Source organism: Mya arenaria, chromosome 4 (genome assembly GCF_026914265.1).
Source record: "Mya arenaria isolate MELC-2E11 chromosome 4, ASM2691426v1".
In the NCBI taxonomy this organism is placed as follows: domain Eukaryota; kingdom Metazoa; phylum Mollusca; class Bivalvia; order Myida; family Myidae; genus Mya; species Mya arenaria.
Window position 1 is genome coordinate 40,703,048 of NC_069125.1, and position 16,151 is coordinate 40,719,198.

Below are 16,151 nucleotides of genomic sequence, written 5' to 3' on the forward strand. Positions count from 1 at the left end.
TTGTACATACGCATTTAACGGACATGATTTTAGAAAATGATGTTCTTATGTCACTTAAACCTACCATTGTTTTTGTTTAGAAAAAAAGTTGACCTTATTTTGCGGGAAAGTGGTGACAGTCACCTCCCTTGTCCATGGCTCCCACATTCAGATATGTAATTAAAAGCATCACGAATGCTGATGTTTTGAGATTGGGGCCAAGCATACTTTGAAAGAATAAGGTAAATATTGAAAATATCATTGTACGATTATAACTCTTGTATCATGCTTTAAAGATGACACATTCTGTACACTCAATCGATGACAGTGTTAAAAGTCACTATCAAATTTAATAATTAAAAGATTAAATAATGTCTGTTTAATAAAAATATGCAATCGGCCTATTGTTTGTGTCTGTGTGCTGAATTATATTTATTTAAGTCTATGATGAATATATTTAAGGCATTATAATATATATTCTAAGATGATTTTTTATCTCATTATATAATATAATATCTAGTCCAAATACAATTTGTACGTTGACAGATTTTTTTTACGATTTTTGATATGGCAAATCCTTCACGTACAAATTGTTTTGTACCAAAAGTGGGTAGCTGTTCCGATCAGGATTCCAGGCAAAAGTATATTGTGTCCTTAAAATATCATAAAAACAAGAAATATTACTAGATAATGTGAAATAACATTATCTAGTAATATTTCTTGTTTTTATGATATTTTAAGGACACAATATACTTTTGCCTGGAATCCTGATCGGAACAGCTCCAACACAAAAAATAAATATCCAACAAATAATTATGAGTTTGATGGGGTTTTCTTTATTTTATTCTGTCAAAACATAATGCAAGGCTGCAGTTCAAAGTTTTACAATTGGGAGCACTTCGTTAATGGCCGAGTTCTTATGATTGTATTTACAAGGTCTATCACGAAGCTTGTCGGATGTAGCCGAGTTATTATGATTGGGTCGAGTTGTTCGGCTTGGAATAAATTGTGTCTGTGTCAGTCAAGTTTCGTTTTATTGGAAAGGTAGATCATGTGTTTAATGCTTGTTTTGTGCAAAATAGATGTGTACTTACATGGTAAAATATGAATATAAACCTTTATTATCCATTTCAAACATAAAATACTTCACTAAATACAATTTCAATATTTTTCAAACCCGCCCAGTTTTTGCATAAACCCGTTTAGATGTAACAGATTGAAAGAATCCCGTATAACACGTCTGATAAAACAGTCTTCATGGAGAGTGGTTAATCTCTGTCAAAATGTGGTACCTCAAGTTACTGATTAGTTCAGCCATGAGCCTGGCTGTGAGGCAATGCTACTGATTAGTACTTTAAAGCCACATTGATGCACAGTTATGATTTGGACATCAGTTCTTGTTAGTCTGCCAAAAACAAAAACAAATCACCAATAAAAATGGTGTCTATCTATATGAACTAAAGAAGTACAGTATACTTTTTTCTTTAGTTCTGTTCTCATGCATAAGTGTCGTCCTTTAATCAATGGTCTCCAAAAGCATTGAAATCTGCTTTGTCACATTTATAGCACTCTGGTGATAGTATTTATTTTTAGCATAAATGAATACATGCATGTACATGCAGATTCATTTTGTCTCCTTTGCAAAGTAATTTAATAAGTACCTGTGAATAATTCAGTTAACTTAACTCAGTTCATTGCTACATGTATTTCACTTGAGGTCCTTGTTGCATGGCTACATAACAGAAGTCAGATTTCTATAACTGAGTCTTGTGGTGACATTAAGATGTTCGCTCATGTTTACTTTTCCATTTCAGCTGTAGGCTCTATGGTGTGGATTCAGAACATTTACAGCCTGTAACAGAGCCTTGTAGCCAAGATGGGTGTGACCCAGCTCTGGCAGGTGCTGGGTCCAGTGGAGGAGCACCTGCCCCTCTCCTCTCTATGTGGCCAGACACTTGCAGTTGACCTCAGTATCTGGGTCTGTGAGACGCAGTGTGTCAAACAGATGCAGGGAGTGGTGTCCAAACCTTTCCTTCGGTAGGCTGTTGACTTTTAATGATGTTTTAATGGGAACTACCAGTATACTACCAGTATACAATGTTTTGCACATGGATGTGGCTGTAAGATATTGTTCACAAAGGCACTAACTTGTCATTAAAATACTCATGATTTATTTTTTTATGCCCCCCTTCAAAGAAGAGGGGTATATTGCTTTGCACATGTCGGTCTGTCGGTCGGTCCATCGAAGGGCTCATCGGGTCAAGGTCATAGTGACCTTTAATGATAAAATAATTTGAAAGCTTGTCAGAGTGATAACAATGCCAAGACCTATGGTCATCAAACTTGATATTGAAGTTGGGCCTGACCAGTAGATGACCCCTATTGTTTTGTTGGGTCATCCGGCCAAGGTCAAAGTCACAGTGACCTTGATTGGTTAAAGGGTGTCTGAGTGTTAAATCGACAATGCCGGCACCCATGGCCCTCAAACTTGACTTGGAGGTTTTGCCTGACCAGTAGATGACCCGTATTGATGTATGGGCTCATCGGGTCAAAGTTCAAGGTCACAGTGACCTTTATTAATAAAAGGTTGTCCGAGTTATAACTCTACAATGCCTGCACCCATGACCCTCAAACTTGACTTGGATGTTGGGCCTGACCAATAGATGACCCCTATCGATTTTGGAGGTCGTTGGGCCAAAGGTCAAGGTCACAGTGATGTTAAATGATAAAGGGTTGTCCGAGTGATAACTCGACAATGCCTGCACCCATGGCCCTCAAACTTGACTTGGAGGTTGGGCCTGACCAGTAGATGACCCCTATTGATTTTGGAGATCATCCGGCCAAAGGTCAAGGTCACACTGATCTTAAATGATAATGGGTTTTCCGAGTGATAAATCGACAATGCCTGCACCCATGGCCCTCATACTTGACTTGGAGGTTGGGCCTGACCAGTAGATGACCTCAATTGATTTTAGGGGTCATAGGGCCAAAGGTCAAGGTCACAGTGACCTTGAATGATAAAAGGTGGTCTGAGTGATAACTCAACAATGCCTGCACCTATGGCCCTCAAACCTGACTTGAAGGTTGGGCCTGACCAGTTGATGACCCCATTGATTTAGGGGTCATCGGGTCAAAGGTCAACGTTACAGTGACCTTAAATGATAAAGGGTTGTCCGAATGATAACTCGACAATGCCTGCACCCATGGCCCTCAAACTTGAGTTGGAGGTTAGGCTTGACCAGTAGATGACCCCTGTTGATTTCAGGGGTCATCAGGCCAAAGATCAATGTCACAGTGACCTTAAATGATAAAGGTTGTCGGAGTGATCTTGACAATGCCTGCACCCATTGCCCTCAAACTTGACTTGGAGGTTTGGCCTGACCAGTAGATGACCCCTATTGATTTTAGGGGTCATCGGGTCAAAGGTCAACGTCAGTGACTTTAAAGGCAAACTTAACAATTCATTGACCTATGATCATCAAACTTGACATGAAGGTTGGCCCTGACTAGTAGATGACCCCCTTTTGACCTGCCTGTGCCTTCCAGATTGGGGGAAAAAAGTCGACTTTATGAAAAATTATACATGGATATATTTAATTCACTTTTGTTATGGGTCGCAACGGTTATCAGCCTTTAGTAAATTTTGTTATACAGCTTTTACAATTATAATAATATCAATTTCAGGAACCTGTTTTTCCGCATATCCCATTTGAGCCAGCTTGGTGTAAAGCTGGTGTTTGTTATCGAGGGTTCTGCCCCAGAGTTAAAGTGGGATACGATGATGAAACGCCAGCAAGCAAGATTCCCAGGAAGACAGGGCAAGCCACCTGGAGCTAAACCAGGTGGTACCCAGAATAGGAGAAACTTCAATGCCTGCTTAAGAGAGGTATACAAACATGAGAATTTAATAGTTTTTTGTGCATTCTTGAGCAATTATTATAATCTTATGTTTAAAATTTATTGTTGTCCATTTGGTCAAGTTTGCAATAAAAATTTAGAAATAACCCTTATTATCATTTCAAAGATAGATTTTAGCAATATATGGTATACCTCCCCTGAGGCCTTGTGTACCGCTAATATTCCATCAATTTCTACACAAATCTTTACAACAGTTACAAATGGTATTAATCTATTTTGAGAGTCTGCGTAACGAATAACACCCAATTTTGAGATTCTGCATACCATTTTATTGAGCCCTGGGCCTCTGAATACCATGTATCAAGTGCATTTAAGCCTCATGTTTATTTTTTTACTGCTGCACCTCTGCTGGCTTAAGATTTGTTTTGTTATGCTGTGTATTGTTTAATAGCAAATAAGATAATATTCGCTTTAGGTTTTAATGTAAATACAATGTGAGATTGTATGTTTTCAGTGTTGTGAGTTGCTTGACATCCTGGGAATTCCGTACCTACAGAGTAGGGGTGAGGCAGAGGCCATGTGCGCCCTGCTCAACGCTGCTGGGGTGGGTACACAATACTCTCTTACATACAAAGCTGTCCCGTTGTTTTTTTTATTCCTATGTAAAGGGCAACAATATAAATGCAAACCATGGTACATCATATACAGTAGAATAAAGAAAATATCTTTTCAAATATATACCGGTATTGTTTAATGTTTCATCTATTATAAGCTAATTTCCTGTGCCATCTTTCTGTGTTCAATATTGACAACAAAAACGAGGGGGGGTCTTGTTATGAAACTGATGAGGTCTTGCAGTTGAAAACATTTGTATGTAACTTTCTTTTAACTAAGATCCTCACCGGGACAAAGTTAAACTCAATTAAGTTTTAAACCAGTTGAATTTTAAAATTGTTAAGGTTAAATTTTTAAACATGCAGTTAAAGTATAGAGCTCTCTTACTTAAACTTACCTTAAAAGTCTTACAGTGTATTTTATCTTTCAGTTGGTTGATGGCTGTTTGACAAATGATGGTGACGCTTTTCTGTATGGTGCCAAAACAGTTTACAGAAACTTCACCATGAATACCAAGGTAACTATACCTAGCCATTAAAATGTACAATAAACTAGTGATCTGTAAGCTGAATTAAAAATTAAAGACTGGAAAGTGCTCAAGGTGAGCTTTTGTGATCGCCCTGTGTCCGTCGTAGTCGTCCGTCGTCAACAATTTGACTGTTAACCCTCTAGAGGTCACAATTTGGGCACAATCTTAACGAAACTTGGTCAGAATGTTACCCTCAATAAAATCTTGGACGAGTTCGATATTGGGTCATCTGGGGTCAAAAACTAGGTCACCAGGTCAAATTTAAGGAAAAGCTTTTTAACAATCTAGAGGTCACATTTATAAATGTTTCTTCATGAAAGTTGGTCAGAATGTTTATATTAATAATCTCTAAGTCAAGTATTATTCTGGGTCATGTGCGGTCAAAAACTAGGTCATAAGGTCAAATCATAGGAAAAGCTTGTTAGCACTCTAGAGGTCACATTTATGACTGTATGTTCATGAAACTTAGTCAGAATGTTAATATTGATTAGCTCTAGGCCAAGTTCGAATCTGGGTCATATGCGGCTAAAAACTTGGTCACCATGTCAAATTTAAGGAAAAGCTTGTTAACACTCTAGAGGTCACATTTTTAACTGTATCTTCATGAAAGTTGGTCCGAATGTTAATATTAATAATCTCTAAGTCAAGTTTGAATCTGGGTCATGTGTGGTCAAAAACTAGGTCATTAGGTCAAATCATAGGAAAAGCTTGTTAGCACGCTAGGGATCACATTTATGACTGTATGTTGATGAAACTTAGTAAGAATGTTTAAATTGATTAGCTCTAGGCCAAGTTCGAATCTAGGTCATGTGCGGTTAAAAACTAGGTCACCAGGTCAAATAATAGGAAAAGCATGTTAACACTCTTGAGGCCACATTTATGACCATATGTTCATGGAACTTGATCAGAATGTTATTCTTGATGATCTTTAGGTAGAGTTTGAAACTGGGTAATCAGAGGTCAAATCCAGGCCAATAGGTCAAATCATAGAAAAACTTTGTAAACACTGTAGAGGTTACATTCTCTCTTTGATCACCATGAAACTATGTCAGAATGTTTGTGTTTATGAAGTCCATGTCAAGTTTGATACTGGGTAACCTGTGTTCAAAAACTAGGTCACGAAGTCAAATAATAGAAAACATTGTTAAAACACTGTTGAGGCCATATTTTCTACTTTATCTATATGAAACCTGGTCAGAATGTACTTATTACAGCAAGGTAAGGTTTGCAACTGAGTCATTCGTGATATTAAAAAAATCATCTGTGATATTAAAAAAAACTTGGTCACTAGGAAGGATCTAAGTGATATATTTTTTAATTCCAGCAGGTATAAATGTTTTGATTCCATACCTCATGATTATTGAATTGGATCAGGTGAGCGATACAGGGCCTCCAGGGCCCTCTTGTTTACATTCATGATTGAATTTTTTTTTCTAGAAACCTCAAAACAGCCAAAAATAGGTTATGATTTTGAATGTTCGCATGGTTAGCTAACTATGTTTTGTTACCAGTCTTGAACACTGTACCAAGCATACTATTCAGAAGAATGATGTTTATTTTACTTATCCACCTTTTTCTACCAGGACCCCCATGTAGAGATGTTCCGTACGTGTGACATAGAAAAGAGGTTGGGTATCACCCACAGTGGGCTGGTAGCCCTCGGTCTCCTGGTTGGATGTGACTTTGTTCCAAAGGGGGTACCTGGGATTGGTGTCGCGAATGCTGTCAGACTCCTGCAGTCATTAGCTGGGAGGGATGTCATACAGAGGTAGGGTGTTCATTACAGTTCAATCTGCAACAATGGATCAGTGACTAGGAAGGATTTTTTATTAGGCATAAAAAAAAAATATGTCTGTTTAGGGTACCATACCCGACCCTACCTATAAAAATGCGCTGACCCTAACTATTTTTTTCCGTTTCTGAGCGAAAAAAATATTCGCTAGCGAATAGAGAGTTACGATGGGCAGATAAATGCAGATTTTAATCAGAAATATTGTTTATATGATAAAACAAAGTCAGGCAATGACAGTAATGTAGGAAAGACTGCCATGTGCAAGAAAACACTCTGAACTTACGACAGATTTTGAAAAAAAAATTAAAAAATCCCTACCTACCCTACCTAGAAAATACCCTAAACAAACATTTTTTTTATTTTTTTGGCCTTATGAGAAATAATCTCATGAAAAAAATTTTGGGAGTTTGTCAACAATTGGCGAGACAAAAGCAATGTTCTTCAAATATATTTATGCTTTCAAAATAGCTTCTTTTAAGAACACTATCACTGTCACTTTTGATCATTCATATTTCCTGTCAGATACTTAATGATATAGTTACATACATATTTGCATGAGCACTGAACACATCTTAATTCTTTTAAATGAACTGGTGAATGTCTTTATCAGGATGCGAGAATGGCGAAGTATGTCGGAGAGCGCATGTTTGGACCAGGTAGAGCAGATGGTACGCAGGAAGGCCCTTGATGTGCCAGACTTCCCTCAGGATAAGGTCTTTACAATTACATGTCTTGCTGTATATTATGTTGTTTTTGTCTTATTCTGCATCAGACTTAATTTTAATATGTAAATTTTTAATACGCCTGTTGTATCAAACCGTTAACGACATATGGAAACACCTGCTGGCAGTGCCGACAAAAGTTGTCTGATCTTTAACTCTCGCAAATGTACACCAATCATCACTCAACTTGGCCAACATGTTAACTGGCAAAATATCGCTGTCAAAGAATTTCGATAACATATCATAGTCAGACAAGAAATAAGGCCTTTGAATGGACAAAAATTAGAAGATCTGACAGTGCCTGCCCTCAAACAATGTACACCAATCATAAAGTAAATGTCAAGGATGTATATAATATACAGTATTGTTAATAATTTAGTCTGATAAAATTTTGTCAGTCTTGCAAAAACTGGGATGTTTACTCGCTCAAATATTCTGATTCCCAGATTGTCCAAACATTGGCTACATATAGGTGCACATTACCAGTAAAACCTCATTTGTATAAAACAAAACAAAACTAGACATCAATTCTTATTTCCTCAATGGTCAAATTTTTCAGGTAATAAAGGAGTTTCTTGTGGCAAAAGACCGATGCCCAACCACCTTGTCTCCATGGAAACGACCACTTCCAGCAAAACTTCAGGTACGTTAGTCACCTATGCAGTGATCTCCTTTGACCAGCATGGAAGATCTCTGCCACTACATAGCTCAATTTTAGCTTTATACATGTTTTATAGGGTGGCATGTCCAGTCTGTATCTTTCTCATGCATTAGACAAATTTAAATTTTAAATGTGTATCAAGCAAGGCCCAGGATTCTACCAAGGTTCTTACTTGTAAATTTCAGGTCACATTTAGAGGTTATTCAATGAAATGATGCATTTCAATATTAAATTATGGTTCTGTCCAGACCGTAACTGTTTTAATTCATCTCTTTTAATGTAAACGTAACTTATATCTTCTTACACATATTTATGCAATATTCAGATTTTATAAAATAATGATGTTTTAAAGTTGTAAAACCAAACTATGTTTTAAATGAGAGCAATATTATAGTTTTAATATCAATTTTGATCATCATCATGTGAAGAACATGCCAGCAGTGGTTTTAGTAGGGTTCGTTAATGAAAGTTAACGTCTGTTTGTGGATGCATCTAAAATTATTTATTTGTATATATTGGCTTGTTGATATTTTCATGGTTTCTATCAAGAAAATGGACTTGATTGTGCTTCAAAATCAGCAGCTGTCTTTTAAAGTAAGCCAGAACTATAACTTAAAACTTTGTTGCAAGCTTCATTTACCTGACAATCCCCTATAAACTGGATTTTGACTTTGTCTATATTCGTTCGAGGTGATAACTTTTAATTGAGCTTGATTTAATTGACTTTTCAGGATTTTGCCCTTGTGAAGCTGGATTGGCCAGCGGAGTATACACTAGAGAAAGTGTTACCGTTGACGACGCTATGGGACATGCAGGATATTCTTAGCTCACAGAACCCCTCTCGACACCAACATCTGAAACCATTCAGGTTTATATGATTGTTTAAACTTTTCAATTCCAACTTTTTTACTACAAGAAGATTTATTATTTTTAACAAAGGATTTTTAATGTAATTTTGTGAGATGTCATTGACAAATGTACATATTTATTATATCAGTGTAATACATTAACTGTTTTTGCACAAGAGCCCACTAGACTGTCTACTTACAAGTGTTCGGATTCTGAGTCAAAATCAAGGAGTGCAGCTTATTTATGGCTGTAACACATTGTCTAAATGAAAATAGAAGAAATAGTTCTAAATGGTATATTGTTGTAAATCAAAACATAAACAATTCATTAAGAATGAAGATTCCAGCAACTGACAAGAATGATAATCTAAATTGCATTTATTGTTCCAGTTCTCTTTGGCATGAATGGGAGGTCTGGTGTATTGTGAACATAGAAGTACTAATAGGCCAGCTCTAAAAGTACAAGACTCTGACTCCTGGATGGCCTTTAGTGTTGAACTCTTCATAGGTCAACTCTAGTAGTCTTATGATGGACATGTACAACTGTTTATATTTACAGGATTGTGAAGACGAGAGTGAGGCAGGGTGAACCTTGTTACGAAATAGAGTGGTACAAACCTGGTACGTATTTTTTAAAGATTTACTAAATGACATTTTAGTGTGTTTTGAGAAATTTATTGTTGTATAGTATTTGTTTTCATTTGTGAAATTGAATCCTTGTTAAACCACAACAATCTACAGTCACTAATGAATGTTTAGCAGAACTGAAAAAATCATATCTGATTTTGTGATTACAGTAACTGTGTCACAGTCCGATGGGAGCTACTATGTGACGATAGAAAACCAGGAGATGTTTGCCAAATGTTACCCCGATGTTGTTGATGAATTTGCTTTAAACATAGACACGAAGAAAAAAGTCAAAGGTACTAGTGCTCTTTTCCATGAAATATTAAAACTATTTCATTTTTACCCCCAGTAAGCTTTCTACCGTACTTAAGTTTTTTGTATAAATTTTGTTATCTATTTGAGATTTTAATGGAAATTATTCTAATAAATATATAACCTGAACCATGATAATCTACCTTTTATTATGTAAAATTACTGTAAAGTTAGTAATTTTGCTAAATGAAATAAAATATATTAACCTGTTTTTAAAAAAATGGGGCATGGTCTTGTAGTGGTCAGAATCAGCTTCATCCTCGTGCAAAATGTTAGGACTTTTGGCCAAAAACTAAAAAACTGTAAAAATTGTTATTTATGGAACTTGATTTAAAAGTCTTTTGACAATAAAGGCATATATAGCATTTTCTTGAACTCTATTCAACTTTATTTAACCATTATGCTCCTCGTTTGACTAAAATAAAATGGATTAGCATTGGCATCTGGTAATGTGCCTTTGTTTTGTTTTGCAAGACAGTTTCATAAATCTGCTGCTTTCTATCCAGCTTACAGAGATATTGCGTGAGAGGGGTCAATGGTAGAACTAAACCAATACTTTGATATTAAAAGGTTTCAAGCATTCAATGTTTGATTTTAACATCTTGAGTTCCTCCTGTCATTTCAGAGGTTTTATAAAGCTTTTTCATTTTTCAGGAAAGAAGAAAAAGAAGAAAGGAAAGGACAAGGATGACAATCTTGACAATATATCGTTCAACTTCCAGAAAATGAACTTAAAAGAAGTTACTACCAAGCTGACTGAATCAGCAAAATGTCTTCCGCAGGATTTCGATATCTACAATGAATCATCACTTCTTAAGAAGGCCAAACAGCCGAAACATCTCACGTTGGATTCTGTATCTAACAAACCACAAAATAATGTGACATCTAAAAGTACAGATTCCAGTAAAAGTAAAAAGGCTTGTATAGCAAATGAGCCACATGGTGCAAAACCACTTAAAAAAGAAAGTGCTCAGGATGGTTATATACCTTTAAGCCAAAGAGTAAAAATGAGACTGCAGAGTAAATCTGATCGCAGTGAAGGTGGTACACTGAACACACCAATGCAGTTAAACACAGGCTCAAAGAAAGATCTGAACTCAGACAATGCGGAATGGAGTGACATGAGCTCATTGATTGAAGAGGTGGGTAACCTGTCCCTTCAACAGAATAAGAAACAAGGCTTGTCCATATCAATGTCAAGTCCTGCAGTGAATACTAAGTTCCCCATGCAATTCTCTCCAGCTGTTAGTTTGTTGAGCAAACCAGGTACTCCTAGCAATTTGGATTCTAAGAAATATCCTGGGATGCAGAAAATGTCTAGTCCAGCTTTGCAAAGTTTTTGTACCCCTACTTCCTACATGAAACAATCCATGGCTGCTGATGACAGCTTTGGAATGAAATGTAGTCCTGTTTTGGATCCAGGACTGTTTAAAAAACCAAGAACTTATGAAAAAGAGAATAAAATTGAGACAAATAATGAAATGAAATTGTTTGAAACTTCTGGCAAACTTCTAAATAATGCAGAAAAGTTGGCAGCAAAACTTGAACAAGGAATTATGAATGTTGGAAAAGAAGCCCCTTCTGAAAAAAAGTTCTCATTCTTTGACAATGACAAACCTGAAGTTCAAGTTGGCAAAAGTGGTGATGACAAACAGATTGATAAAGCAGCCCCTCCAGTTTCAAACCTCAGTACGCCCACGTCTAATATGCAGACTAAAAGAAATACTGCTAGTGCTATGCAAACCCCTTTCAATTTATCATCACTTGGATTGGACATGAATGGGTCAAATCAGTTTGGTAATTTTGACATGCAGACATCATTAATAAATAGTCTGTGTTCAAGTTTAGTACAAGCCCTTACACCCAAGGGAATCTCACTGTCTAAAGAGGACTATAGCACCTTACTGTCAACATTGGACGAACTTGACGCAAACGAAACTGGTACCAAGACTCCTAAGGCAACAGAAAGACCTGAGGAGTCTGATGAAGATACAGCTTGCAATATTTATTTGTCAGATATTGAAAAGGCATCTGCACAATTAAAAAAGATGAATGCAAGTGTTACTTTAGATCCTATTCGTTTGGTTGGTGAACAACAGATAGTTGAAAACATTGAAACAAAATCAAAATCTGCGAGGAAAAAGTTAAGAAGGAAAGAGAAGAAAAGAGCTTTAGAGGACATCGCACAATTGAATAATATGGCATTGAACATGTCCCAAAATAATGTCAGGAATCCAAAGACCAAAGTATTGACTGAAGCAAATGTGAAGTCAGCTAACAAATCAGCAGAGAATGTGCATACTACACAAATTAATAGTAGAAAGACATCGGCAGAAAATGTTAAGACAACACTAAATAATAGTAGAAAGACATCAGCTGAAAATGTTAAGACAACACTAAATAATAGTAGAAAGACATCGGCAGAAAATGTTAAGACAACACTAAATAATAGTAGAAAGACATCGGCAGAAAATGTTAAGACTGCACAAAGTAATAAAAGAGCATCACAGATATCTGTGACAGACAATGCGAAAAAGGTTATTGATGAAAAAGGTGAGAAACTAGATACTCCTCAGCCGATTAATGGTTCACAAAAGAAAAAGAAGGTAAAACACACTGAGCCAATTCCATCTTGTGGTAAGAGCAACAGGTGTACCGGTAGCCAAAACTGCTCAAAACAAAACAAATATGAGAAGGAAACCTGCTGTAGCGGAGACCAAAGAAAGAGTGAAAACACAAAACCTAGGACAGAGAAACAAAGTCTAGCACCATTTACAGTAAGCACATCACCTTGCCCTGTGACTAGTCCAAGGAAAGAAAATGACAAAAAGCAGGTCTACCAGAAAAGTAATTCCGAAATCTGTAGGAACATATTTAGTGCGCAAGAATCTGAGAAAATTAGTAAAGTATTAGGCGATGTTTTGAATGAGCAGCAGCCCAGATCAGTGGATACCTCTGAAGAAGTTGTGAAAAAGAAAAAGAAGAAAAAGAAAGTGAAAAAAGCATCGACATCAGCTGATGAAAATATGGCTAATGGCTTATGTGCATCTTACTTGCAAATGGCGTTGGAAAATAACAGAGAAAAGGTAACAAATATTCAAAAAGCATCTCCTGTCTTTGATCTCTCGGCTGATGAATCATTGTTAGAGTTGGAAAACATTTCAAGTAAAGTTGTTGGTGAAGCTGTTGATGCCAAGAAAGTTACTAAACTGTCTTTACTGAGAAAAATGAAGAAACTAACTCTGGAAAGAAGAAATAGTCCTAGCACAGTGGCAATAACAGATAAAACTCCAGTTTTTTGTATGTCAGCTGAAACTATGCAAGGAGGGAATGATAACACAGTTGAAAATGACAAAGAGGCATGTTTAGCAGGAGTTGAAACTGATACACCAGTAGAAATAGATGGAAGTGTAACAGATGAAAACAAGGACTTGGTTGGCAACAGTGCAGACATACATGGGCAAATTCAAGTTCAACATGCAAACTCTTCTAGTTTACCTAAGTTTGAAGACATACTAGACACGGACGAAGATGAGTGTATTCAGTCAGATGGCAACTCTGATTCTGATGATGTTAAGCTTGTAACAGGGAATGAAATGTTTACTCATATTGCAGATAATATTAGAAAAGAACTCGTTGAGCAGTTTGTTGACTTGGAAACTCAACACATAGAAAATGAAAAAGTCAAAGATGATATAGAAAACGGAACAGCCGGTGTTATTGTTTTAGAATCTGATGCTGAAATGGCTGGATATGGTAGCAATGCTAATTTGCCTGCAATATTAAATACAGCCCAGCATGTTGATAGTCATTCATTCACAACTGAACATGGAGACATAACACATAAAGAAAAATGTCGTATTAGTACTGATGTTTTTTGCGCAGTTTCTAGCGCAGGAATAAAAAAATCTCACGATGTAGATCATGACTTGCCAAAATTTCAGATCGAAGCTGTCGTAGTACCAACACAAGGAGAACTACTTGATGCATTTAGAAAACAGTTTCAGCCTAGTTCAGAGGTTAATTTTGATAAGAGCAGCTTTTCAGAAATTAATGGAAAAATATGTAATGGCGGTCTTGAATGCAATGTGAATGGCAATGAAAAAATTGTGGAAGAAAATCCATTATTTGATGAAAACACAGAGAAGAATATTACCACACTTGACAATGGCATAGGTGCAATTGATGTAGTGACAAATAATCATGTAGAGGTTAAGGAGAAGTGTAATGGTGTTGATGAATATCAGAATGAAAATACATCAGAAAATTGTCTTGTCCTAAATGGTGCTAAAGATTGTGATGCATTTAAAGTTGTGGACTTGGTTAAAGATATAGAAAAGTCAGCGATAGATACAAGTATTTCAAATGGAAATGTAGTAGAGAATGGTTGTAATGATGATTGTCATGATGCTTATAATGATTATGATGCACTTGAGATTGAAGACAAGGAAGAGTCAGCAGTGTTTGTTGTGAATGAGAATTTAGCTGAGAATGGTGCTAATGATGATGAATACAATGAGAACGTAGTGGAAGGGTCAGTAGTATGTATTACAAATGAATATATAGCAGAAAATGGTTATAAATCAGGGGAATTGAGTCCTAATGGAACAAAAGTAGAGGGATGTGAGGACATTGCTAATGATTGTATGGATGTTCCCTCAGTTGTCAATGACCTTGATCAGGAGGTAAATGGCGGTTTACATGGGCCTGTTAAAGATGTTATGACCATAAGTACAGACAATATCGCAAGTCCTGCCTGCTTAGCGGATAGACTAAAGATGAGAATAAGCAAATCAAAAGTGAGAAATGTGTTAGATTCCTTCACGAACAATAGATTTGATTGTTGACTCGTTTATTAGCATAAGATATGGTTTGGTGTTGTTTGTGTGTATTCATGTAGATTAGTCTCGTTTTGTTCCCCCTCAATGTTAGAAATGGCTCTTGGTAAATCGGTGATTGTAAGTTCCATTTCAGATATGTTTAATGTTGAATTGTTATTGTACTCCTACTTTCAAGTTTCATCACTTTTTCCATACATTTAATAGTTATACATGTGTACCTTTGTATGCAGGACATTATGTACATGTGTGTTTGCATTTTGAAAACTATTTGTTCTTTTTCATGTTTGATGATGTGTTCTATTATTGTTATGAAAATATTGTTACTCTACGAAGTGTAACTGGATCATTCAATGCATTATAACTATAACAAGTGTTAACATTTGTGTCTTGCTTTTCATTGGTTTATTGAAAAATAATGGTGGATACTAAGATGACAACTCACTGTTTGAAACAGTGAGCTGCTTATTCAAAAAAGAATTTCACTGTTTCTTGCATTTAACCTGTTTTCCTTTGAAAAAAATATCATGCTGGAAATAAACAAATGGTGTGGTTTTTCTATTAAATGTCAAATAAATATGAGTTATAAGAATGTAATAGAAATATTGTACTTTTCAGTGTTAGATCGCTTTTTTTCGGCCCTCATGAAATCCATAAGTAAATATTTCACTCATTGCCTCTGTGAAAACAAGTGTTCACTTGGTGAAATATATTGCTATCTTAAAAGAACCAATTCAATTGATTTCACTCGAATCTCATGTCTTAAACTTATCACTTTGATACGTTTTACGCAATTTTCAGAAAAGCTTTACATTTTTTAAATTCTTTTGGACCATATAGAGCTAAATGTATAGTTTGAGCAATAATATTACACACTTTGTATTTTTGATAGAAACTTTTACTTCTGATTATTTTTCAGAACATTATTACATCACTTATCTTTTTCAATCAATAGTTTCATTTGATGGTTTATATCTTTGTTAAACTGTTTAAATTTCTTACAAATAAATGTTACTTGAACTGTTTGTTTTATCTTTTGTCATTTATGTACTAGTATGGATGAAACAGAAAAGTGGGAACTTCCAGTTGTGCTTTCCAATAAAGATTTCAATACAGGCATTGTTTGAAGACAATAATACAATACAATACAATAGTGATTTATTTGTAATGCATAAGGCCACCGGCCCAAAATACAAATATACAGTGTTCAAAAAGTGATGTACATGATTTCATATAATATAAATGGTATGCACAATTTACAGTTGTATAAATTAAACAAATCAATGGAAATGATATATATATATATATATATAATATGTGAGTTTTAAACAGAATATTTTATAACACATATATCTAATTAATACTATTTA

The 16,151-nt window shown here is 35.7% G+C and overlaps 1 protein-coding gene across 1 annotated transcript; it reads left to right on the forward strand.

Moving 5' to 3' along the window:
- The first annotated feature begins 100 nt into the window (after positions 1–100).
- LOC128232037 (uncharacterized) lies at positions 101–15,800 on the forward strand. Its single transcript, XM_052945377.1, has 12 exons — positions 101–221; positions 1,794–2,016; positions 3,664–3,865; positions 4,352–4,441; positions 4,883–4,969; positions 6,565–6,749; positions 7,384–7,486; positions 8,055–8,138; positions 8,888–9,024; positions 9,564–9,625; positions 9,802–9,927; positions 10,598–15,800. Exons 2-12 carry the CDS (start codon positions 1,856–1,858, stop codon positions 14,788–14,790), a joined length of 5,430 nt encoding a protein of 1,809 aa, XP_052801337.1. The 5' UTR covers positions 101–221; positions 1,794–1,855; the 3' UTR covers positions 14,791–15,800.
- The last annotated feature ends 351 nt before the right edge of the window (positions 15,801–16,151 follow it).